The following is a 25,697-nucleotide window of genomic DNA, read 5'->3' as shown; positions in this document are numbered from 1 at the left end:
CTTCTTTCTCTCTTCTTTCTCTCTTCTTTCTCTCTTCTTTCTCTCTTTCTCTCTTTCTTGTTCTTCTGGAAAGCTAGTTGCAAGCTCAGGTAGCATATCAAGGAGCTTTCTGAAAACAGTCCTTGGAGCAAAGTGAGAATTATTCCAGAATGAAGGAATTAAATCAGCCCTGACAAAAACAAACACATAGCTGTATAAGCTTATGTGTTTTTTACAGTTGAAATATCCCCTATTCTGTGTTCAGGGATTGTTGTGGTTTAACCCAGCCGGCAGCTAAACACCACACAGCCATTCGCTCACCCTCCCCCCTCCCTCTCTGGGATGGGGGAGAGAAATGAGAAAAACTGAAGCCTGTGGGTTGAGATAGAGATAGTTTATTAGGACAGAAAATTATAATAATAATATAATAATATGAACAAACAAGTGATGCACAATGCAATTGCTCACCACCCGCTGACCGATGCCCAGCCCAAGCCCGAGCAGCCGGCCCCCCCACCCCGGCTAGCCACCCCTATATATTGTTCAGCATGACATCAGATGGTATGGAATACCCCTTTGGCCAGTTTGGGTCAGCTGTCCTGGGTCTGTCCCTTCCCAGCTCTTGCTGCACCCCCAGCCTGCCCGCTGGCAGGACAGAGCAAGAAGCTAAAAAGTCCTTGGCTTAGTGTAAGCACTGCTCTGCAACAAGTAAAACATCAGTGTGTTATCAACATTAGTCTCATCTTAAATTCAAAATGTAGCACCCTACCAGCTACTGGGAGGAAAATTAACTCTATCCTAACTAAAACCAGGACAGGAATTTTCAAAGTGACTTTCCGTGAGTGGTAAAAATAGGACCCTTAAAATCCCACTGTGAAGTTTTCTTTCTTTTCATTTCAAATTGCATTATGCACAATTAGGCATTTGGTTATGGTGCAAGATACTCTGGAATAAAATAGGAATCTTTCTATAAAGCGTCTATAAAGTATACTACTCCCACATTTTCCTAATCAATGTGGCTTTGTACCAGTAAATAACATTCTCGAGCGTGTTCTGTGGCTCTGAGGGAAATGACAGGGCACAGCTTGCATCCCTCTCTCCTTTGAGAAGGGTTGCCCTTAACAGTCTTCCAGTAACTGCCCCTGGTCTAAGTTATCCCTTCTGTCTGTGGCAGTTGGGTGGGGAAATACCAGTTGGTTAAGACCAAAGCTGTCCCAGGGAAGATGCTCACAGTGGGTGGCATGAGCTATTCCCTGGCTTTTATTTATTAGTAGAGAAGTAGCCTAAGTGGACAAACTAGACTTTATTACATCCTGGGAACTAATTGGTTCAGTCATGTGTACTCCTACAGTATTTGGTAGGCCTGGTTTGGTGAAGTCAATGAAGTACTGGTGGCTGTGATGCTGGAGGAGGTGCTTGGCTGTTGCAGTACTGGGTTTCATTGGTATAATTGACTTGCAGGCATTTCCTAATGTAATTAATTTGTGTTTTCTTTAAGAAATTAACTTAGCTGAATGTTCCTTTTTGAAAATAGAGGTAAAAAAAATCAGAATTAGTTCAACTTCTGTGAACTAATTTGTTTAAAATCTTGGCAAAAGAAATGATTTGCATATTAAAGCATTGTAGACTCATTAAAATTCTTCTCATGGATAATTAAAGAAAACTGAATAAAAAAGAAAGTTTAGCAGTAAGCAGCTCACAGGCACTGCGACATTTCAAGCATGCTAAAACCAGAAAGAAACAGCTTTTGTAGCTGTAGTCTCCTCCTCTTTATTACGTGTTGTTTTTTTCTAACAAATAACCAGTTAGTGTTGGTTTCTTCTGTTGTTCAAGTGGCTTATTTATGCCCGACCTTCACAGTTCTTTAGCATATTTGTCACCAGCTTTAGAGGGTTTGTCAGCATGCCTAACAGTGGAGAGACTCTTGCGAAAAAATTACAAGACGAAAATGGGTAAAGTAGTTTACGTATTTATATTAACAAATTGATTTTCCAATTTTTCACAACTTAAATTTGTCTTCTTCTACCATGCAGATCCACAAAACCTTACTTTCTTAATAATGACTCAATCTGATTCAGAATAAGAAGTATCTTTTGAGGCTAAAATGAGAGAAAATCGTAATGAAGATTCTAAATGGATTTACTCTCCTATGCTAACTTCTAGTTTGTCATTAATCCTAATAGTTTCATTCAGTATGAACTATGTTGCTTGTATCCTATTTGCGTGTATCTAATTGTGTAGTGTTCATTTTCTAGTGCAAAGGCTTTTAGTCCCAGAAATGGGCTCAGCAGAGGTTTGTGTATAGCAGTTCCAACAAGAGGTATATTGAGTTCCTGTGGCTCAGCTGCTCACAGCTTAGTAAAGACATGGAATGCTAGCTGAAAATGCTAGTAAGCTACTAGACTCTTATATTGCAGTGAATTGAATGATGAATGGCTTTCCAACCATGTGGTAAGATTACATACATTCTTAAATACCAGAAAATAGCAAAATTCTGATAGTCAAGGAAAGAGTGGTCATGCTCCTGAACCATCCCTTCATGTGTCTCTGATGGGTAGAGCAGCACCAAAGACTTGAAGTTTGGTCCTGTTTGCTCTGCACATACTGCCATTCATATTATGTACTTTGAATGGACCTTCAAAAATACCCTGCTGCAGCTATGAATGTAGAGCTCTCTTCCCTGCTAAATTTGAAAGAATAAACCCTAGGTCATAATTTGCCTTTGTGGTTGAGCATCATCTTCCCATCAAAGGCAATTGAACTTAAATAGGTATCCCATCTCTTTGAGCAGGGAGTGGGGAACTTCGTTTTAAAGGAGTTTATTTCAGAGTTGATATTACATTTTTACATGAAAGACAACCCTATTGGCTGCTCTCTTCTTTTTGTCCCAGGCAGGCAACACAAAAGGGAAAAAACACTTCCCTTTTCCTGTTACTCCGTTGCTGGAATCGTATTTCTTGTAAGAAAATCTCTCCATCTCTTTTTAGAGTTTTTCAAAATGCCTAAGATTTATTTATTTATTTATTTATTAAGAATAGATGAACAAATCTCACAGGAAATATTTTAGCCTCTCATTATAAGTTTGTCAGTATCACTGAGTACTAATTATTGATTCCCATGTGCTGAAATATCCTATTAGGTAGACACTTTTCTGTTAAGTTAGATTTAACTTCACTGTTACTTAGGTGAGAACTTATGTGTTACATTGCTTGAAAGATTTGCTTGATCCTCTCAGGTAAACAGATGGCTGGGGTCCATTTTATCATAACGGTTTCTTTTATTCAGGGCTTTGTAATCCCAGATAAGCACACTCAGGAGTAAACGGTAGAAAAAGGTTTTATGGAAAAGAAAAAAAAGAAGAAATCTTTGAAAGCTTTTGATAATATATGCTTTTCTTTTGGAGTAGTAAAGTATATAATACTAGATTGACAGTTTTAAATCTGCCCCAAAACCATGGAAGTTTGACTGGGATCGGTGTAGATACATGTGCACACTTACCCGCGGAAGTTAGGATTTTGGTATATTAGTAACAATGCCTCTGTTTTAGTCCAAGCATGGTTCTACTTGTGACATGCTTAAGTAAAGAAGGTGTTCTGAATTTCCATTATTTTTAAAATAATGCTACAAGAATTTTAAAACAGATAGTGGTTTTCAGCTATTGCAAATGGGAAATGTAAGTGTCTTGTATATTACTTCATTTCAATAAAAATGTTTGGCATATGGTTTGTTTCTGAATTTCTACTGAAAGAATGTCAGACTAAAACTCTGAATGCTTTTGATGTGTTCAGTTTCCTTTGCTTAATGCTTCCTTGTTTTTGAAGAAGTTGGTGCGTATTTGTTGTCCTGCTATAAGTGGTGGTGTCCACCTGGTGTGGTTTGAAGTTCGACAGTTTCTTTTTTCATGCTGGAAGTAGGATTTCAGGTAGAGAAAACTAGACAACGAATATAAGATTCTAGCAGAATGTACAGAGGTAAAAAGACCTTTGGTTAGGCTGAAATTCAATCAGTATGACTTCAAAAATGAGAAAGAGAGGAAATAATTAGTTCTGCGTGACCTAACTTCGCTGTAATCCCTACAGATTGCTGTACAGAGGCAGCTACTGGAAGATTTCAGGCTCACGTGTGGGATTTTGCTGGGTAGGGTAGAACAGGGTAAAAAGGCTGATACGTTCCTTCCTATTCACCCACACGATTCTCAGCTGTCTGTAGAACTAGTCTGCTTGCCAAAATAAATGGCCTGTTTTTTTTTTTTTGGAAGGAATTAGTCATACGAAAAATAAAACAAAGTTTTATTTTTTGCAAATAAAGGTAGGCTTTACTGGAAGGCATGCGTCAAATCTGGCATACAGCAAAACAGGTCTCAGCTCTTATCTTTATCGTTACTTCTTTGTTCTTTATTAAACTTTTGTGTTGCTCTTAAAGATACCTTTGAGTGGGAAGAAGTTATATTAGTAACTTGAGAAAGATGGTTTTCTTGTGTACTGTGAGAAGAAAACTGTTTGTCTAATCAGCTGAGCTTTTTTGCAAGAGTAGGCGCATATCTGGGCTGCCCCCTTTTTAAGTCTCATAAGGATGTGAAACTAATTAAAACCCGAATGTAACCTGTTCTTTGAGGAGAAAGGGAAATTTTAAATAGAACAAATAAGGAATGTATTATAATATTGCCCTAATTCAAAAAGAGGAGCAATTGGTAAGTAAGACCACTCATAATAGACGGCAATGCCTCTGTAAAGGACCATGAGGACCTCTTATGACTCTCCTTACTTTGTTCCTTAATATAGGAAGAATTTTACATGTGATACAAAATTAGGATTTAACAAATTAATATTGTGTGCCATTACTGTCTGTTTTTCTTGATGCAGTAGAAGACGAGAAACCATTCTTAAAATGTTTTAGGTAATAATTCATAACTTCAGCTACTCAGCTGTTTGTGTTGCTCACAGAATTTATCTGATGAGCTATCAAAGCTCTGGGACAATGTTATGTTGTGTCACTCAGATTTGAATCTGAGTAATTTCACTGTCTTTGTCTAGATCTCTGACAGATTCCTGATTCTAAATATATTGTCTTGTACTCCCTCCCACATCCTCTCCCCAGAGTTCTGTTTTAAAATATTGGAGTCAGCACTTGCAAGACACCTGGGAAACTGGGAAGGGATTACTCATGAATAGGATCCAGATGGTGATGGTTAGTGGCTGAAGTTTCTGGGCAAAATGCCAGGATTATTCAAGTTTTCAGAGGTACCCATAGGTAATTTGGCCCATTGCTTTTTGCTGCCAAAAGAATTGTCAAGTGATTACTTAATGATTCCATCTTAACTTAAAATGGCCAAGTGACCTGTTGAAAATACCGAACACCCCATGAAAAGTACTTTGGAAAGTGCAGATGCAGACCCAAAACATACTGCCAAAGCAGCTCCAATGTAGATTAAAGCTGGTGGATTGTATATAGCTAGGTTGCCCTGCAGAACATGTAACAAAAGCTTAGGGGGCAAAAATAAAAAATAAATCAAATTGTTAAAACAGACAAATATTTCATAACACTGGTCTCAAAGAATTAAGCAGCCAAAGATGCGCACTGATTGGAAGAAGGATTTTTATTTTTTTTTTTTAACCTGCTTTGTTACTGTTTACCAACCAAAAATTCCTACAACCAAATTGCAGGAATTTACAAGTCATCCTCAGAAGAAGCAAGCAATGAAAGATGAAAATGAAATTTATGAAGAGGTTCTGCCTTGGAAAAAAAATGCATGTTTTCCAGTTCAGTCTCATTTGCATGTTTTTAAATAGGATTATTTTTTAATAATTGGGAAAGCCGAAGGCAACAAAAGTATGTTTGAGAAACAAATACTTGTGCAAATGGGGATTTGCACAACTTTCTCCCTAAGATAACAGAAAATTTCCCTGAGAACAAAATTTATTAATAAAAATGTTTTCACTGTAAGGTGACCCCATCCATATAGTACAACATGATTCAGGAATGAAATGAGAGTCAAGCAGCTGTGCAATGGGAGAAGCTTCTGCATTAGAAATACCAGGAAAGGAAGGAAGAGATGGTGGCTTCATTTTAAATCCTGACAGCAGTAGTGCGTTCTGGATGGAAGTGTAGCCTGAACTACTGCCTGTTTAAACTGCAGAAAAACCTGTTTGTTCAAACCTTCTTTGTGATTAGTTATGAATGTGATTTTCAGACTTTAAGTACTTTGACTTGCTGTATATATTTAAGGGATTGTGCCTAAATACCCTGAGGTCTAAAAAAAAACTTGTACTGAATAATGTATCAACAATATACACAGACTCTTATCATTTGATCAACTGTTCATATTTTTTCAAGTTTATAAAATGCAGACTTTAAAACAAAAATCTAATGCTCACTGGTAAAAATGTAACAATGAGAAAGCTACTGAAGTTGAGCAATAGTGATAAATAATACAAAAGAATACAAAAAGAATCAGAGCTTCTTAGTTTGCCACTAAACAGAGAGTTTAACAACTTCCCCTTAAATTTCATGATAATTTGACTGGTGCATAACAAAGTTCAGATTTCATTGGTACAGTTTTTGATCTAAGGAAGCACTCTGCAGAATTAAGCCCAAAATATGTTGAACTAGTTCCTTGTTTTGAAACATGGGAGAAAAGATTCTAACCTAATCATATAGGACAATGTGTGTATTTTGTGAGGTTTGTTAAAGTAAGAATTTATGTAAAAATATTTTTGCTCTCCATAGAAATCATCAGTTCATTATCATATTAAATGTTATACATTCTTTTAGTTTTTTTTTTTTTTTTTTTTTCTTAGTATTTTCATCAGATTTTGCTGAGAGAACCTTAAGGACAGGAAATGAGCTGACTGTATTTGACCTAGGATGTGAGATGTATGCAGAAATTCCAAGTACCAGGGAAAAAAACAAAAGTAGAGCTTGTGGAAGTGAAAGGCTGCTTCCAAAGTCCCTGGAAGTTTTAAAAAGAAAAGAAAAGAAAAAAAAAAAAAAAAAAAAAAAAAAAAGGAAGAAATTAGTGTCACAACAAGCAAACAAGCAGTGTCATTAATCAGACACTCAGTATCATATTAATAACAGTTTTTCCTAATGTATAACATAAAGCACATGATGACTGACATTTCATAATGATCAGAGTGGGGAGATTTAGCTCTTATATTAAATTTCTTTGTTTCCAAGAAGAAACAGTACTGTATTCATTGGATTTGTTCAGAGACTTTTTTTTTTTTTCTTTCTCCCTAAGCTAACTGCTCTGCCAGCAAGCTCAGATTGGATGCTTTTCTTTTGCAGAATCCTCACCCACAGCAAGGGCTCAGGAGGTCTGACAGTTACATCAGTCACTGTAGTGCTCTTACCCTGTCAGTTGCACATGCATTATTTCTGCTGGTTTGCAAAGACAGCTCTCTGGAGCTGTTTCAGTCTTGGAAACAAAGAATGGAATTTTTCCCTTTGTTAATCCACTACAGAGAATGATCAGACTCTTGATTTCGGTTGTTGGTTCACCTGATACGTGAGAGGAGCTTCAGTATGATCTAGCAGCTAGTTGGTGCAGCATAGGGCGGTAGCTGCAGGCATTTGGAGCTGCTTTGGGATCTGCGCCAAGCTCTGGGCCAGCCAGCCTGAGCCTGCTGTGCCTCAGGGGAGGGCAGGTCTCTTGAGTTCAGGCAGCTGACAGGGTCTGGTTTGATAGAATGGTAACTCACGATTAAATCCAAGCCTGTCAGGAAGTACTGTCATTCAAAAAACCCTCATGCTAATGGAGTTGCACAGGAGTATGTTTTGTTGAGTTCTGGCTGGTCAGCACCGTGTAACTTGAACTCGTTTTGTTGTAATTGGCATGTTCAAATGACTTCTACTCTCAAATCTTTTGTGTGTGCTTTGTAGAGGTTTTTATATATTACCTTTGGAATCATACGCTTTGGTTAAATAAAAGTTTTATATAGGAAATACCCTTTTAAGTTAGTAGTTGAATTTGGGAACATGCTGTCCCTGTACTGATAAAATAACTTTAAATGATTTATGCAGAACGCCAGCCTTAACTGTTGCAGCCAAAGTCCAGATATTTAGAACATTTTGGTTTTGATAGAACATCTTACCAACAAACCATAATTCTGCAGTGCATTTTCTCCTTGCATCCGTATGCCAGGTGTGCTCTTATTTTCCTTTGGATGTATTAGTATGTGGGTTGCAGTGTTACATCATTAATAATTATATCTTCTTTCAGAATATCTACAGGTACACAGCCTATCTGCAGAGATTTGCTGACTCGTTTTGAGGATACCCAAGATGAGAGAGGAGACCCAAAAGAAGGGACTCAAGAAGAGCCAGCAGGTGAGCATGTGAAAGGTGATCTTTGGAAATTGGAACCCTTTTTAGAATTTTTGCATGTAACCTTTGTGTCTGTTTTAGCAAACTGTCAGTTTTTCAGGGCTGTGATAAGAAAAGCACCCCCTCCCCCCCCCCCCAAAAAAAAAAAAAAAAAAAAAATCAGGCAACTGAAAACTTTTCAGTTTTCTATAAACTTGCATAAATTCGGTACCTTCCCATGATTTTTGTCTGTATTTGAGATGATTGTTAGATAAAAGTGAAAAATAGCCTGATCCCCAGGAAAATCATCCCCATCCTGCTGTTAATTTTGGCATTACAGCCTGCTTACCAGCTAGTAGCTATCAAGGATTTGCCATACTGTAATAACTGGTATCTGTGCTTTGGTCAGTTCTGCATTGTATTGTAGCACATGCATACTGTTGCAATTTTAAACCAAGTGCAGTGTTATATTAAAAGAGCTCTGCTACCATGCAGCTTAAGGGAGGTTTGCAGGCAGAATATAAGCAGCTGCTTTGGAAGATTTGCAGCCCTGAGGGAGCTCCCTGATGCCTTGTTGAGACTGCTATCTAAATGTGCTCGTTTAAATACGGTGTATATATTTGTACTAGGAGACAAATGGAGTAGTGACTACAAATGGATCTTGAAGAAATAACAGATTTATGGAGGAATCTGATAAGCAGACTTTACATGTATGAATATGCATTTGTATATCTACTTGTGTACATACATATTATTTTAAAAAGGCAAATCCTTAATCCACAACAGTGCTTTTTGCTTTTTGTTTGTTTGTTTGTTTTTGGTTTTGTTTTTTTTTGCTTGTGTTTCTTCTTTTTCCCAAGAATTGAACTGCCAGCTATTTGCATTTTGTTGTTCAGTAAGCAGGGGAGAAATTTGTATGGGTAAAGGTGACAACTACCTTCTCTTTTTAAATGTTTAGCATGTTTTATTGAGCTATTTAAGACACATTGCATGCGTAGATTATTGCTGAGGCTGTGATTCTGCAGAGTACTTGCTTGTGTGCTTGTGAAGGCTCTGACCTATTTTTCTAGGAGAACGTATCTGGGACGCTGGTTACTGCCGCCAGCTACCCACCCCACTTCTCTCCCAGAGGTTGCTACTGGCTGCAGTTTACGTAGTACTCAGGTCTATAAACTACGTTGCTCAGAAAGGAGTGTACATGCCACCTCAGCCACTCCTGCATAGGTGCCTGTGGCCTGTGGAAGAAAGGTGAGGCAAACAACGAAGGGTAGAAGCCATTCCAGCTGTTCCATGATCATTTTTCTGCAATCACAAGTCATGCGCCATTCATTTTAATTGATCAGTTCCTTTATTTGAGCTTAGGTACATTTCTAAGTTGATGAATCAGTCTTCAGCTGCATTGGGTTTGCTTTGTATGTCAGGTGAAAAGGAGATTCTGATGCTTTCTAGTTGTGAACTGTCTCTTTTTATAACTGATAGTTCTGGAATTTCAGATGTAAATATGTTTAATGAAGACCTCAAGTTTTTTTTTGAAATTTCTACTCATTCTTTTCCACCACCTTATAGAAGCTCATTCCTGTGAAACCAAGCCATGCTTTAGTTTTCTTAATAATGCATATATAAAACCAGAATAACCTCACTCTTGGCAGCAAGCATTGTATTGGTTTTAAACCAGTGTAAAAGTAAATGAGAACTCATGCATGCTGGTTATATTCTGATGGAATTGCAAAATAACTTTTTGGAAAAGACCTCTGGAGGGCAGCTAGTCCAGCTTTCTGCTAAAAGGTGAACTCATGGCCTTGTTCAGCTGAGTTTTGAAAACCTCTAAGGACAGATATTCCTCTCAGAGCCTCTCAGACCCTGTTCTTGGTCTTAGCCACCTGCATTGTGAAATTATTTTTCTTTATCTAGCAAGAATTTTCCTTGCTGCATCTCTTGTCCATTGCTTCTTGTCCTTCTGCTGTGTGTCTCTCAGAGGAATCTGCCTTCTCTATAGCCCCCCTGCCCTGCCTTCAGTCTGTAGCAGACTGCAGTTATATTCATCCTTGATCTTCTCCAGATTGAAGAAACCCATCTATTTCAAGGGCTTCTTGTGTGCAGTGTGCTCCAGTCCTCTGAACATCTGAGAGGCCCTCCTTTAGGCTTCCTTCAGTTTGTCAGGATCTCTTGCACTGGAGCTTCCAAAGCTGCACACTGCTCCAGAGGCAGCCTCATTGAGTATTGAGCAGGGGGAAATGATTAGTTCCTTTGATCTGCTGGCTATTATCTTGCTAATGCAGCCCAGGAATTAGCCTTTCAGGAACACAATACTGACTCTCACATAGCTTGCTTTCCACCAGGAGCCACAGGGATTTTTCTGGTGAGCCAGCCGGCACCCAGTCTGTGCTGTTGCATGAGGTTATCCTAGCCCAAGTGCAGGATTTAACATTTACCATTGTCAGGCTTTGAGGTTTGTGCCAGACCAATTCTTCATGTGGAGTGTCGTCACTGAAGCTGGTGAGGGTGCATTCCATTGCTCAAGACGGCAATGCAGTCATTAAAACAATATTGTTTTTAGGACTAACCCCTGAAGAATGCCACTTGTAATTGACTGCTAGCTAGACTTGGAAATGTTGACCACTGTTCTCCAAGAATAATTATCCTGCCTGGTTTTGATTTACCTGGTACTCCAACTCCATCTGGTCCAAACGTTCCAAGTTTGCCTTCAAGGATGCTGTGGGAGACCTTGTTAAAGTAAATGACCTGCCACTGCTCTCCTCTCTCCATCTACAGAGCCAGTCATCTCGTGGTGGAAGGCAATTGGGTTGGACAGAATTGATTTGGGTTTGGTAAATCCATTCTGGCTGGTCTCAGTAACCATTTTATATCTCACAGTGATTTCTAGGAGGGTTTGTTCTATAGCCTCCCACAGACTGGGGTGAGCCGGATTGTCCTGTTGTTACTCAAGTATTCCTTCTTCTTATTTATGAAGATGGATGTGACATTTGCCTTTTTCTTGTTGTTAGAGATCCCACCCGATTGCAATGCTTTTTCAAAGATGATGGGAGCAGCCTTGGGATGGCATGGGGCCTGGTCTCTGAGCCTGAAGAATCCCATTTGGGCCCATGGAGGTTTTTGTATGTGTAATACAGAGTTTTGCATTAGAGGTTCTTACTTGGAATTTCCACTGCTATAGTAGGTAGAACTTCTCATCTGTTGCCACTGGGCACAGAAACTCAGAAGACCTTGTCAGTGAAGACCAAGATAAAGGCGGCACTGAGTCTATCAGCCCTCCTCAAATCCTATATCAGTAAGTTGCCCGTTGTATCCTTGGGTCTCCCTTTGGTTTCCAGTGTACTTGTAGAAGCCCTTGTGGCTCTTCACATCCCTTAGCAGTTTCAACTCCATCTGACTTGGGACTTTCTATCTCTGCATGACTGGGCAATGTTTATGTAGTGATGTTTCCTTGTGATTATGCACACACCTTAGTTTTGGTGCATCATCATCAGTTTTAGAAGCGTCACGATTGTTACAAAGCTTGTTTTATACATAGTTGTTTGTTCTGCTGCACCACTCCTTCCATGTCAGTTTGTAAAAACATTCTTTGAAAGATATCTTTCATCTCTGATCCACATTGGTAGCAGTTTCCTGCATCTGCAGAGCAATGTATTTTATTATGATTCATAATCACCTGGGACGGGGAAACCCTGGCTGCACGTACAGACTGGGCGATGAGACGCTGGAGAGCAGCCTAGAAGAGAGGGATCTGCGGGTCGTGGTAGACAGCAAGTTGAATATGAGCCAGCAGTGTGCCCTGGCAGCCAGGAGGGCCAACCGTGTCCTGGGGTGCATCAAGCACGGCATCGCTAGTAGGTCAAGGGAGGTGATTGTCCCGCTCTACTCTGCGCTGGTGTGGCCTCACCTCGAGTACTGTGTGCAGTTCTGGGCACCACAGTATAAAAAGGGCATGAAACTGTTGGAGAGTGTCCAGAGGAGGGCTACGAAGATGGTGATAGGCCTGGAGGGGAAGACATACGAAGAACGGCTGAGGTCACTGGGCCTGTTCAGCCTGGAGAAGAGGAGGCTGAGAGGAGACCTCATCACAGTCTACAACTTCCTCGTAAGGGGGTGTCGAGAGACAGGAGACCTTTTCTCCATTAACACCAGTGACAGGACCCGCGGGAACGGGGTTAAGCTGAGGCAGGGGAAATTTAGGCTTGACATCAGGAGGGGGTTCTTCACAGAGAGGGTGGTTGCACACTGGAACAGGCTCCCCAGGGAAGTTGTCACTGCACCGAGCCTGTCTGAATTTAAGAAGAGATTGGACTGTGCACTTAGTCACATGGTCTGAACTTTTGGGTAGACCTGTGCGGTGTCAAGAGTTGGACTTGATGATCCTTAAGGGTCCCTTCCAACTCAGGATATTCTATGATTCTATGATTCTATAAATGTTCCCTTTTTGTCCAGTGGAAAAGGTAAAAGCTTCCATGAACTAAAACATTCCTGTGGTTTTTGGCTAATTTAAAAAATATTTTGTCTATTTTATTCATTTTTTTCTGCTCAAGGGTTTAAAGCTGTAGACAGAAAACAGGGAAAGGTGGTTTCTGTAGTCTTTTATTATTTTTTTTAAAGAATCACTGTGTATGTGTTCTGGCTCATATGTTCAGGTTCACTTGAAATTCAGTTTTGTATTTTTCTGTTTAATCTGTTCATTGGCACAGCGGAAAATTTGGTGCAGATGCCAAGCTCTCTGATTCCACTCTGTGTATATTCAACTTCAGCTTTCACTGAAAATAAGTTTATTTTTCAGGGCCAAAGATGTGTTGAAGAAAATTAACAATAGTAATGGGTGAGAGGAGGAATGATGTATTTCTATTGTCAGCAGAATGTGATGGCATCACAGCTGTGGAATCTGGGATGACGACCGTCCATTTAAAAAAAAATGCCTCCAGCTAAGAGCCTGATACCTTCTCTTGTCATTAGAGCAGAGTGATGTTTTGCAGGAAGTGGCATATAATCAAGATACTGTTTTGTGAGTTAAAAATGAATGAGTTTCAAGCAGAAGTTTAATTATTGTTTTAGTTTCTGCTTCTCAGGCACATCCATAGCATAACAATTTGAACTGAGGTCATGCAGCGGGGCTGTTCCACAATCAGCCTTTATTACCTGTTTCCCTGTGTGAAAGGTGACCTTGGTTCTTTTGCATTTCCTACAGCTCGGAGTTCTTCCATTAACATGAGATTTCATTTACATTCCCAAATGCATTCTGGCAGTCAGTCACCAGGGTACTTGAAAGCCGGGTAGTGAACAGAGAGAAGGTCTCAGTCATGTATTAGCTTTAAATTATGGGATTAATTGTAATTTTTATTTTTATTTTTTACTAGCACACAGTCTGTCATATATTCCAAAGGTCCAGGCATTTCAGCCAGCCATTCTGCATATGAGAAAAGTGTATCATCTTGCTATTTGCTTGCCTATTTAAAACAGTCTTTTGGTATCTAGGCTGGGAGAGACAGCCTCCACCATCCTGCAACTGTTCAGCCATACACAGTGGAAACAAATAATTGGCTTACAAAATTTTAAAGAAATCTGATGTGCTTATATTGTGTATTATTTCAAATTTGGTAGGAAATATTTTAATAGCAAATGTACTCCTATAAGTTAAAATTCACTTATAGATGGTTCACAAGTCTAGGACTGAATTGCGAAAGATCAGTTGAAAACTTTCAAAGTACTTTTTAAATAGAAAACAGTTTTAAACTGTTTTTTCTTGTAATGTTTCATAGTGATTTTAAAAAAAAATTTACTGGAAACACTGTGCTTAAAATTCAAAATATTTGATAAGATGTAATTAGAACAATTTCCCAGACAAAACTCAGCAATGGTCATCATGTTACACACTTTGTATGCAGCCACTCTGAGCTGCCTCTTCTTCCAGCCACAAAGACAATGATACATGGAAAAACTAGTTTGATAAGGAATAGTGCCTTGGAGGAGAATGGTGGAGTTGAGGGGGTGGGATAGGGACACTTGAAGGGTCTGAGATATTCAAAGGTGAGTACCTATCTGAATAAAATCTGTGCTCATTTGTTTTATCTAATAAAATAGATTTTAGGAGCAAATATTTTCTCACCATCTCTGACTAACTGAATTCATGTGAATATATGAGCTGAGGTCATATATTAGCAAATAAAGAAGCTTTTGGGGTACAAAGTATAATGTAGATAGCAGGAGTTACTAGAAGAAGGAGGAAAGGAATGAATACTCCTCTTTGCTTGCATATAGAGAACTATTAGTGGTATTAAGTACTTTGAGGTGGAATTCTGTCTTATTTCTTTTTATGTGCTATGTAAACCTACAGGTGTATAATGCATCAATGCTCATAGTTTATTTAAAGGATCTTTATTCTGATTTCCACTTTGGTTCAGGTGGTGAGTTCATTTCTATCATAGGCATTGCAGTTGAGCTTTCAGCTGCTAGTGAGGCAGGGCACCTATTTTGCTTTTCCCAGTTTATAATCAGTTCATTCAGTATTTAGCCAGGCATTTTTTCCCAGGCTCTTTCTGGGAAGAATGAGCCCTCTGCTTAATATCCCTTTGTGTACTTACAAGAGTATGTTGTTCATTTTCTGCTGTTTTTAGAAACTCTGTGGGAGAACAATCTTTAGATTATATATATTTTTTTCTTTGGCTTAGATCTAGATTTAAGAAATATTTTTAGATTTAAGCTTTACCTGCAAATGCATGCAAGTACAGATACTGAATGAGTGTTGAACTTTATATTCCTTTGCAGTATATTGTATATTATTAAGGTGGCTCTTTGAGTCTCGGTGAAACTGATTCTGCTCTTAGTCTTTCTGGTCTGAGTCAAAGATGCCTTTTTGACACCAAAAAAAATGCTTAAATAAAAACAAAACAATTCCCTGTTTCAAAGTACTCTTTTGGTTTTCATATATAGATACTGCAATGATGTGATCTTTCGCTCTTCTGTCTGGAAGCTACTATCTGCTGAATGTCAGCAGTGAAAATACTGTGATTATGCAACCTTGGTAAGGTTATTCTAGGAATATTGTTAATATTTTCAGTTCCCTTGGAGAGAGCAAGAGAGAGACTTTAAAGAGTTTTTCTGTGATACGTAAACTGGGATGTTGTATTTTAGCTCTGTATACTATGATTTTGTGCCCAATCACACCTGTGATCCTTCCTATCTTTGTTGGTTTAGGAGCCACAACATCATAGATGGTTTTTCACCCCGGCTCTGTGCGCGTGCAGAAAATAAGCACTTGGATTACCAGTAGCTTCCTTCTCTGATGGGTCTCATTTCATCCTGTTCACACCAGGACTGGAGTTAAGAGCAGAAACACCTGCTTTGCCCTCACACTTAAAAAATGTTTGTTGGGTGCCACTGTTTACACTTCGATGAAGTCTCTGTCCATTACCTAACCTCCTCCATTACTGCTGCTTGGATATGTGGTGCCCTTTATCCACTGACCTTAAGAAACTTGGGGATGTTTGGTAAAGCTCCACACCTATGTTTTGAAATCATTGTATACAATTTATACATGAGAAAATGAAGGCACATGGAGATTAAGCAGCTTTATTTGTATTTACTTCTGTCATTATTACTTTCTGTTTGTCAGGATGATCAAGAGAATGTAAGGGTGTGAGTCAGAAACATGAATGCGGCATAACATGAGTCAGAGACAGTAATCCCAGATTGACACGCATCACGGCTTTGACTTTTCTAATTACTTTCTGCACCAGGGTTAGTATCTCATTGCCTGGAAAGGGGTAGAAAAGTTAATTAAGTAATTTTTTTCAAAATGCTTTGCACATAGTAAGATATAGCATGGGGGCAGTGGAATCTTTAGAAATAGTTTACTAAATACTGGCAGCAAACCAGCTTCATTTATGAAAGTAAATTTAAGGAAAATCTAAGGAAAAAATGTTATTCTTAAACTGTTCTTGTACTGTTTCATCCAGAAGGATGGGAAGTAGCTATTTGGCAGGGGGGTTTTGAGTATTCTTTTTGTCTCTCTTGTAAGAATTCACATAAATTTTGCCAATTTACTAAACCCTAAGTTCTCTAAAGAATATATTGATATTAAGCCTGCTTCTTGCTGGGTCAGCAGTAGCCAAGTAGGATCGTTAAGGCAGCCATTTGCTGTGAATGCCAGGGACACCTACAGTCCTTGGCAGCAGTGATGAAAGCAAAGTGAGTTAGTTGGTGCTCCCTGTTTGTGTCCTGTCAGTGATGGGCGGAAAAAGATGTTTTTGTTTGTTTGTTTGTTTGTTTGTTTTAGTGAATGGTGGAAAGATGGTTAGCATGAGGAAGGCACGAGTAGAAGGCAAAAGATGATGTGCTAATGAGGCAAGACAGGAGTGAGTGGAGATCCATAGATAAATACACTAGAACATAGGGCAGATGACCACAGGAAAAAAACTGTAGAAAGCAGTGGGGGGGATAGGGGCAGGATAGAACAGAACAGCTGGGGAGAACAGAGGGGAAGAAAGGGCTACGATGAGCAAGAGGAGCTGGGATGCTGGACAGGAACAGAGATTTCAGATTGCCACATAGCCTTCTGCTTCAGGAGCTGCTCCATTAGCTCAAGGGATAGTGGATTGTGCTGGGCTGAGCATGAACAGTCTTCACAGATTGGTGGTGTGCCTGTACCACAGAAAATCAGCATAATTCTGAATGATGTTAGCATTTCTACTCAAGACACAGAACAAAGTATAAGAAATAGTTTTCTTTCTACATAGAATATTTATTAAAGTTCTAAAACTGGAAAGCCCTTTTCTCAGAAGATGGGAATCAATGGAATTACGTCCAGTCCTCTTATCTTTTGGTACAGTCACATAGTATTTTTCACTAAGCGAATACCCTCATAATGCTTTATTTTCCAGAGTCTTTGTGGACTTCCTTTGCTGATGGCAGAGTCAGACTGAGAACAGATAACTCATGTCCGCAGACTCCCATAACGGTTCATCAGATGTTCAAGGAGAGCCTGGAAAAATATGGATCTCTTAACGCTTTGGCCAGCAGAAAGAACGGAAAGTGGGAGAAGATAACTTTTTCAGAGTATTACTGCCTTTCCAGGAAAGCAGCCAAGAGTTTCTTGAAGGTAGGTACAAAAACCACAACCAATTCCCTTTTTTCCCTTTGTCTCCTCAAATAAATAAATAAATAAATGATGACGAAAATTGTTTTCAGTCAAAGAGATAACATTCCTGCCATTGCAGGTGAATGCCACTGTTTCATTCAGGCATAGGTACAAAGTTCAGCATGAGGCCTTAATCTTAAGACAAAAAATAAGTGAAAGCAGCACTTGTGAATTTGGCAAGATAAAGATAAATCTAAAAACGCTGTAAACCAGGGATAAGACTAATTCTCCTTGTGCTTCTGTCTGTATTGAAAAGTTCTGTCTTTCAGGCTTAGCTAGACCAAAGGGCTCAAGCAGGCAGGAGGAAGCAGTGCAATGTTTAGATCATGTTAGTTACTGACAGATTCTGGTTTTACCATGGATGTCAACACAGAGCTGAAGGTGGACGTCTTGTCAATGCTGAAATAATAGATCAAAACTGTCCCTTCTTTTGTATGTGTATGTATGTTTTGTGCTGTATGTTCCTCTCCAACATGCCTATATTGTATAACTTTATGCTTATTACTTTTTAGCTTGGTCTTGAACGATTTCACAGTGTAGCAATCCTTGGATTTAATTCTCCGGAATGGTTCATCTCAGCTGTTGGAGCTGTTTTTGCTGGGTAGGATTGTTTGCTTCCCTTTTGTGTAGGTATTTCAAGGTTTCTGTTGTGCTAGGTTTAGAAATGTAGCAAATCATTATTTGGTGTCACATCCTGGAAGTTGTACTGCACCTGATGAGCCTATTCAGCAACCTACTGGAGTTTCATAGCTTTGAGTGTATCTGGAATAGTCCAGACTCTCATAAATTGAACCTGTTTGCTATGGACTTAATTGTGACAGTCACGTATCTTCTCTTACTGGAAGATGTGGGAAACAGAGGACACTCCCAGTTTTATGTCAGTGATACATGGTATCTTCAAGTGAATGAAGTGACAGATAAAATACTCACTAGCCTGATTCCTTCTGTCCTGATACATGTTAATACGATTTGGATTTGACCTCTTAGGCTGTTTCTGTGCCAGTGAAATTCAAACTGATATATATGTGCAGCGTGAACAGAAAGAGCACATGGTGGTTTTTGTTTTGTTTTGGTTTACCACTGATTGTGCTAACTCCCTTGTAGCCTCAAATAGGCTAAAATAATGAATCCTAGCCTACAGCATCTCCTACTGAAGAGAGTTCAGTCATTTATTTTGCATATGTCATCCGTGTATATCCGAATACTTGAAACAAACATGATAGCTGTGCTGATGGATACCTCCACGTCTTCATATTTTCAGCTTTTATCTGATCTCTTACTCTCTTTCTGGATATTAAATGCATGTATGTGTGTATATAAATATATGTTCTAATATATAATTTTGGATATAGAGGAATTGTCACAGGAATATATACAACCAATTCTCCAGAGGCCTGCCACTACATTGCTTATGACAGCAAAACCAACATCATGGTTGTGGAAAATCGGAAACAACTGGACAAGATAATGCAGGTATGAAGTGGCTCAAAAATTCATTGACCAAATACCAGGCTATGCTGTCATCAACATAGAGAGAAGAATAGAAATTGAAGAGCTCAAGAGATTTGGTTCATACATGTTTCTATCTAGTAATAGGAAAAAAACAGCTGTGGCAAACACTGCTGTATCCATCTGAGGGTTTTTTGAAACTATTATTTCAGTCTTTGCTTCTTTCAGAAAAAAAAAAAAAAGTATAACTTGTTATCCTTCTAATGATATGTGCATAATGGCTATCATCAGGCCCCTGCGTTTGTATTAGCACAGACTGATAAGTTCAGTTCATAATGCGATTAAGTCAAAGATATATGTGAGCCACTGGGTCCCACAAAGTTGCATTGAATGAATGCTCTCTGAAGGCCATGCAAAGCAGAGAAAGACTGTAAGCCTGCAGCTTTATATTTTTATTGATCCTTAAAATATGCAAATGGCTTCATTTTTTTTTTCTTCTCCTTTAGGAAGATAAAACATTTTATTTATTTTTAGCAGTTTAACAGTTTTTATTGAGGAGGTTTCTTCTATCTTTATTGGGAACCACAGGAGCTATGGTCAACTTTCAGCTTGAGCTTGGCTGTTCCTTGGTATGTCCCTTGATGCAATAAGAGAAAGGATACTGACGAACCTTTTTGGTGTAATTTAAGTCTCTTGACTGAAACCAGATTTAGTAGATTAGCAGACTGTGTAGCATCTCCTCCTCCCCCTCTTTTATTTTTGAGCCAGTTGGTTTTGAGTCTAGGGGAGAATACTTGAGGGAGGAGGGAAACAGGAGCTTTCTTCTGTCAACCCAATTATAGTTTTGGCAGTACTTCAATGGGGAAAAACACAGGATACGAATAACAAATTATAAATTTGTTTCTAAAAAAACTAACAGATCTGGAATCGTTTGCCACACTTGAAAGCTGTTGTGCTGTACAAGGACTCCATTCCAGAAAGATGTCCAAATCTGTATACGGTATGTGAAATGCTAGAACAGTTACAATTATTAGGGTATTGTTTATTTGATGAATTTCTACTATGTTTGATCTGTGGAATGTCTGCCATTCAGAATGCATTGCTGTCTTCCAGCAAAAGCATTCACAAGCTTCATGAGTGCATTCTATTGAATGTAAGTGTAACTTGTTTGATGCTTGACATTTAAAATTAGTTACCTTGCTTGACTGTCTTTTGTCGTAATGTTTTTTGTTTTTTTTTTTCTTAACTGGCTTAACAAAACACCTGTAGGCTTCAGGTGGGAATGTGTACTCTCAAACCATTAAAATAAGTTGTAAACTGGCTGTAGCGAAAGCTGAATTGTGGGTGGTTACATTGGTTCCAAGGACATGAAAATGTCTGTACTTGTACTGATGATAGTTGCATCATGTTTGCACCAAATATTTCTGATGTCAGGCAACAGGTGAAGAGAAATAACTACAAGCTACACAAAGCAGAGCGCATTTTCTTAGCATGTCTAGAATCTTTGGGTCGCATGGTAAAAAAGCAGAAAAAGGGACAAATGCAGGATCAGAAATTTGAGTCGTAGAAGTCCCGCACTTAAGAAATGTTAGGACTTGTTTTTTGTATTTTTTTTTTTTCAGTATATTGAAAATAGTTATGTAATAAGACTACAAAACCTATCTTTTTTAGGTGGCTTCAGATTATCAGATTCCAGTCTGAAAAACCTCTTAAGAGGTTTGTCCCCTTGAAGAGGGAACAGCATAGCAATACTTACACTATGTTGAATTTCATAGATATAATACTGCTTATAAACAGTAATCAGTGTTACAACACCGTACATATCAGTATGGAGTATGCTTTACATCCCAGTACAATAAAAATGTGATACAAGGTTCTTGCTACTTATGTTTCATAGTAAAAGGAATAAGGTTAGCAGTTAATTCTGGAACAACATTCTGTTGCTGAAGCCTAAATGCTTGAGAATTTTGGAAGAGAGAAGTAATGCATGATTTATTCTGTTACTGAAAGATACATTTGAAAACTGCCCTGTTCAAGTGCCAGGTTGGACACGTTTTCTCAATGGAGGAGGGTAGCTTTGAGCAAATCTTGACAGTTGCCTTAGTTTATATTGTGTAAAGGAAAAACTGGAGATCAAATCACCAAAGGCAGAAATGGTTTTATAACGTGGATGGAAGGCAAGGCACCCAAACCACATAGCATATGATGAAAGAGATTTATGTTACAAGTTGACAGTGGAGATGTAATGAGCAATTGCTGCAGTAGGGGCCAAGCTTCAGTTCTCTTATCAGCGCATGTTACCAGAAGGCAAATGCAGTCAGTAATGTGTGTGGCTGTTTGTATCTTTCACACTCCTGAACAGGAACACTTGCTATTGCAGGTACTGTTCAGTAAATAAAGCCTGGGCAACAGATGCACAAGTGATTAACACATTCTGGTATGAGAAGACAGTAAGGTCAGGAAAACGGGAGCAAATGATAAGTCACATAGAAACAATTACACCCTTGACACCTCCAGGCTTTCCAGGAGCTGGTGAAATAGATACGGCTGTATTCTGTAGGAAGAGATAATATGTGATGAATCCTTTCTTGCTGTGGAGCTGTGCTTTGTACTCCCCTTCTTCCCAGAGACATGATACGGTGGAAGAACATATGAAGCTTGTCACTGGTGGTTAGCAGAATGCTAGGACAGTGTTGCCACTCAAGAAAAGGAAGTCTGGGTGCCACAGAGGCTAGATATTGTAACCTTAGTAGCACGCTAGCAACAGCAGAGGTCTGAAGGAAGAAATGAACTCCCCCTCATGCACAAGGGGAGGTTTTAACCTCTGCTGTCCTTCACATCATCCTCTTTATTACTCTGTGGTCCTAGATATATCTCCAAGAAATCACTGTGGAATGGAGCTTGCTCATGGTTAATACAGTTCTGTAGTGCTGCTTGAATCATTGGATCTCAATGGGAAATTGACTCTTGGGTTATTGACTGATTTTTATTTACCCTAGTTTTCATTGCATTGAAATCAGTGGCATACCCAGCAGGATATCAGGTGCATGTGGTAGATGCATCTGAGAATGACCAATAAAATATAGATGATCAGGCTCAGCATTTTTCTGGGAACAATTTGTGCTGCACAAAAGTCCACCATCATGAAAGGTTTTGCTCATTCTAGATGGAGGCAAATTTGAATGGACATTGTGAGCAGCATTATATGTTCTGTTTGCTGTTAAATAGCAGGGAATTTGGGCAAGCATTCACACATCTAGATGATGATGCTTTAGCACAGAAGCTTTCATTCTTTTGCTTTATATAGTTATGTACAAGGACGGTGAATTATAAGTTGAATGTCATAAGTGTACTCTTAAAAATGTAGATCCAGATTCTTTTAAATAAGGGTCATAGTCCTCCTAGGTGTAAGATAGTAACAGAATTTTATCCTCTATGACTTGTACATAATATCTGTCTTAGATGAGGAATGGGACTACCGTTCCCTTCATAGGCACTGGGAAGACATGTAGCAGCATAATTTGAGACAGTCTGTTTGCAGTTACCACATAAAGTTATACACTAGTCTTATGTTCTTTACATAGGCGAGACCTGAGGGAAACTTGTCTTGGAAATGTGTTCCGAGTAAGGCACTAAACTTTTTCTGCCATTCTTTTTAGACTGGTAAGGTGCTGCATCTTTTCCACTTGATAGGAGGCTTACGATATCCTGTATTTTCTGTTACATGCTCTAGATGGAAGAGTTTCTGGACTTGGGAGATGACATATCTGATGCTACTTTGGATGATATTATTAACTCCCAAAAGCCAAATCAATGTTGTGTACTAATATATACGTCCGGAACAACTGGGAAGCCAAAAGGAGCCATGTTGAGTCATGACAACGTATGTACTTCAAACTCCTCCTTTTGTAGCAGAGTATGAGGATACTTATTCCTGTTTTTTTTTTTTATTATTATTATTATTATTATTATTATTTATTTATTTTTTTAAAATGACTGATGCATAATAGAAGAGCCTTGAAATTCCTCTGGTTTTGCAACATGGATAGTGTACTGCAAAGCAATATCCAAAATGGAGTCATCTGATTTTGATTATGTTTAAGCACAGTGAAGAATAAAACTCCATTCTAAGTAGCACTTCACAAATTTGAATGTAGTTTATGAGTATGCATTTTGTTATTTGCTGGGTTGTTTGTGAGATACAGTACTTTAATTCTGCAAATAATTTCTATATAGCCATAATGTTTCAGTGATGTTGTTGTGTCATCTTAAAACAAATCATATGCATCAGCCAGCTGCTGTAAGAAGAGCCTGAGACAGACTACTTCTGCAAATTTTACCTTTTTTTTTTTTTTTTAGTCCTAGTACTCGTAATTGCCTTAGCTGTATTGTTCTGAATAGAAAATTGCCCACTGATGGAGAACAGCAAAGTCAGCTGCAAAAATGGCTCTACACAGAGCCCTACTGGCTAAGATCTGGACTGTAGTTGATTTATTTTACTTGAAGTGGCTGAGCAGGAGTGAGAAGTGGTAGAGAGCCTCTCTGAACACTTAGTCTGTAAAAGGGCTGGCCTAAGTTGTCACCTCTCCTCTTAGAAGAATGCAGAAACTATTACAGATAGTGAGCAATTCACCCAAATGCAGGGAATCAGTACAGTAGTATCTGGAAGGAGAACGTAGTGGAGTCCGTGGACAAAAAGACTGATCTGACGTTGCAAATTCCATGCTCTTCTGTCTCAAAGGAGTCTGGTGTCATTTCCATGTTAGCTGCCAAACTATTTCTGGCTGATGATCACAAACAGGCTATTTTTATGTTGACCAACAGTGGAAAACACTCCTTGCCTGTAATTGCTGCTGCCTTCTTTAGTCAAAAGAAGTTTGCCACTGTCCATCTGTAAAACCAATGCTGAGTCAGTCATATGCACCCACACAGATCTACTGTGAGCATGCCTGCATGCTGTGAGGCTTTGGAGGATAAGGAGGCTAAGCAATAAATATAGCCACGTTTCAAAGACATCCCATTCTGCCCACTATATAGCTGCTTGGCCAGTGCTGCCACCTAAATTTGGAGTGGCCTGTCCTGACAACGTGCTGCTCCTTAAAAGCTTTTCTGGAGAATTGCTATTTCTTAGACCAAACCTACTCTCATGTTAACCTTGAAATTTATTTTGAAGAAAATCAACTGGCTGGAATATACTGTGAGAGCAGGTATTGCACGATTTATATATTTTCCCTGCTGTGATGAGTAACTTTTTTTCTGTGTCCTATCCTACCAAGTTTAGATTAGACTCCTCTGAAAAAAACATCTCCTCTTTTTCTGCTCTGCATATGTGTATATTTTTTTTCCTCTTACCATCACACGTATTTGTGGATCTTGCATATACTGTATTCTGTTAATGAATATATGTATATTTAGCATCCTTTGGCGGCATCTTCTGAGATAAAGAAGAACTGGAAAGAAAAGGGGAAAACACAGTTTCATTAAGAAGTCAAGCAGTGAATCTTAACCATTATTCACATATGTAGTTCTGCTTATGGGAGGTGTGTGTGTGGGTGTCACTTGTGAACCACTGTGGTGAATCTCCCAGAGGCTTCCAGAAGAACGGGATACAGCTGCTAATCATCCTCATTTGTGCGTAGCCATGTGGTGATCAATACAATGTGATGAACTTCTTGTGGATACTTAACTGTCCTGTGAGCTCACTGATCACTGAGTATTTATTGTTCTTTTTCAGGTAAACATGCAGACATACACTGGTGAAAAGTGTCAAGTTGATAGAAAGCGTGCACAGTAGGAGACTTGCAAAAGAAGGAGCAGATCAGTTTTCTTGTCCATCCAGCCTGTGGCTGCCTTACTTAGTGTGCCACTAGGGCCTGGGGAGTTGGTAGTGTTCACAGCAGGTCAGGCAGCAGAAAGACTGCATTTACTTCTGTTATCTGCAGGCTGTTGTTGCTACTAGATGAGTTCATCTTGCTTTTGGCTTGATGGCACCAGAAGAATGGCTATCTGGTATGTTGTTAAAGATTGAAGTGTCTTCAACAATTTCTGTAAGCAGACTTGTCATAGGTTTGTTGGCATAGCATGAGGATCCTTAGTTTGTGTTAAAAGAAAAAAAACAAATCTAATGTGCTTATTTTTTACTTAAACAGATAACTTGGACATCAGCACATTGCAGCAGAGCAGGAGATATGCAACCTGCAGAGGTCCAACAAGAGTCCATAGTCAGTTATCTTCCACTCAGCCACATAGCTGCACAGATATATGACCTGTGGACTGGAATCAAATGGGGAGAACAAGTTTACTTTGCTGAGCCAGATGCTCTGAAGGTATCTGCCTTGCATTGCACCTGATTAAGCTTGCACTTTTTCGTCTTAGAAAACATCCAAAGGAGGAGATGTGTTTTTTGAAGAGGTGCAGAAGATGAAGATTGAGAGTCCATTATTTTAAGAATTATGGAAAACTAAAATCCTTTAGACTCAAGATGCAGTGCTCTGGACTCCATTTACCCATGTGATGAAACTGCATGGAAAAGAGTCTCTTTGTAGTTATGAGTCTATAAACTGCTATAAAAAGTGTGCCTGGAACTGGTCCCTTACCTGCCCCCACATAAAGCTCATAAATGATACAACAGAGACTGAGTAGATCTTAGTTCCAGCATTTTCCATAATTAAATAGCTAACTTAACAATTTATACTCAAAATATTCTGAATGTATATATAAATTTGGTAGTCCAGGTCTGTAAGCTTTAATTAAGGCAGAAGCGTGCCTCTAATGCAGAAGAAGTATAAGAAATTTTTGGGAGAAAGGGAGGCAGAAGGAACTA

At 38.9% G+C, this 25,697-nt stretch overlaps 1 protein-coding gene across 7 annotated transcripts in view; it reads left to right on the top strand.

The window, feature by feature from the left end:
• The window catches only part of ACSBG1 (acyl-CoA synthetase bubblegum family member 1), a 35,075-nt gene that overhangs the window by 1,673 nt on the left and 7,705 nt on the right, over window positions 1-25,697 (top strand). For 5 of the 7 annotated variants that reach the window (XR_004753470.1, XR_004753471.1, XM_035335433.1 and 2 more), the window contains exons 1-8: window positions 1,774-1,931; window positions 8,201-8,307; window positions 17,169-17,386; window positions 17,938-18,026; window positions 18,778-18,898; window positions 19,794-19,874; window positions 22,608-22,757; window positions 25,024-25,200. Coding sequence is in view for 5 of the 7 variants with exons in the window: in XM_035335433.1 (XP_035191324.1) it covers window positions 1,882-1,931; window positions 8,201-8,307; window positions 17,169-17,386; window positions 17,938-18,026; window positions 18,778-18,898; window positions 19,794-19,874; window positions 22,608-22,757; window positions 25,024-25,200 (993 nt within the window). In the remaining 2 variants the exon portion in view is untranslated. Of the gene's footprint in view, window positions 1-1,773; window positions 1,932-5,076; window positions 5,230-8,200; window positions 8,308-17,168; window positions 17,387-17,937; window positions 18,027-18,777; window positions 18,899-19,793; window positions 19,875-22,607; window positions 22,758-25,023; window positions 25,201-25,697 lie in introns of those variants that run through there. The other 2 variants (XM_035335434.1, XM_035335435.1) reach the window with 2 other exon arrangements.

Source organism: Oxyura jamaicensis, chromosome 10 (assembly GCF_011077185.1).
Source record: "Oxyura jamaicensis isolate SHBP4307 breed ruddy duck chromosome 10, BPBGC_Ojam_1.0, whole genome shotgun sequence".
Lineage (NCBI taxonomy): Eukaryota > Metazoa > Chordata > Aves > Anseriformes > Anatidae > Oxyura > Oxyura jamaicensis.
Note: the sequence above shows the minus strand (reverse complement) of the source record. Positions and strands in the feature narration are given on the sequence as shown.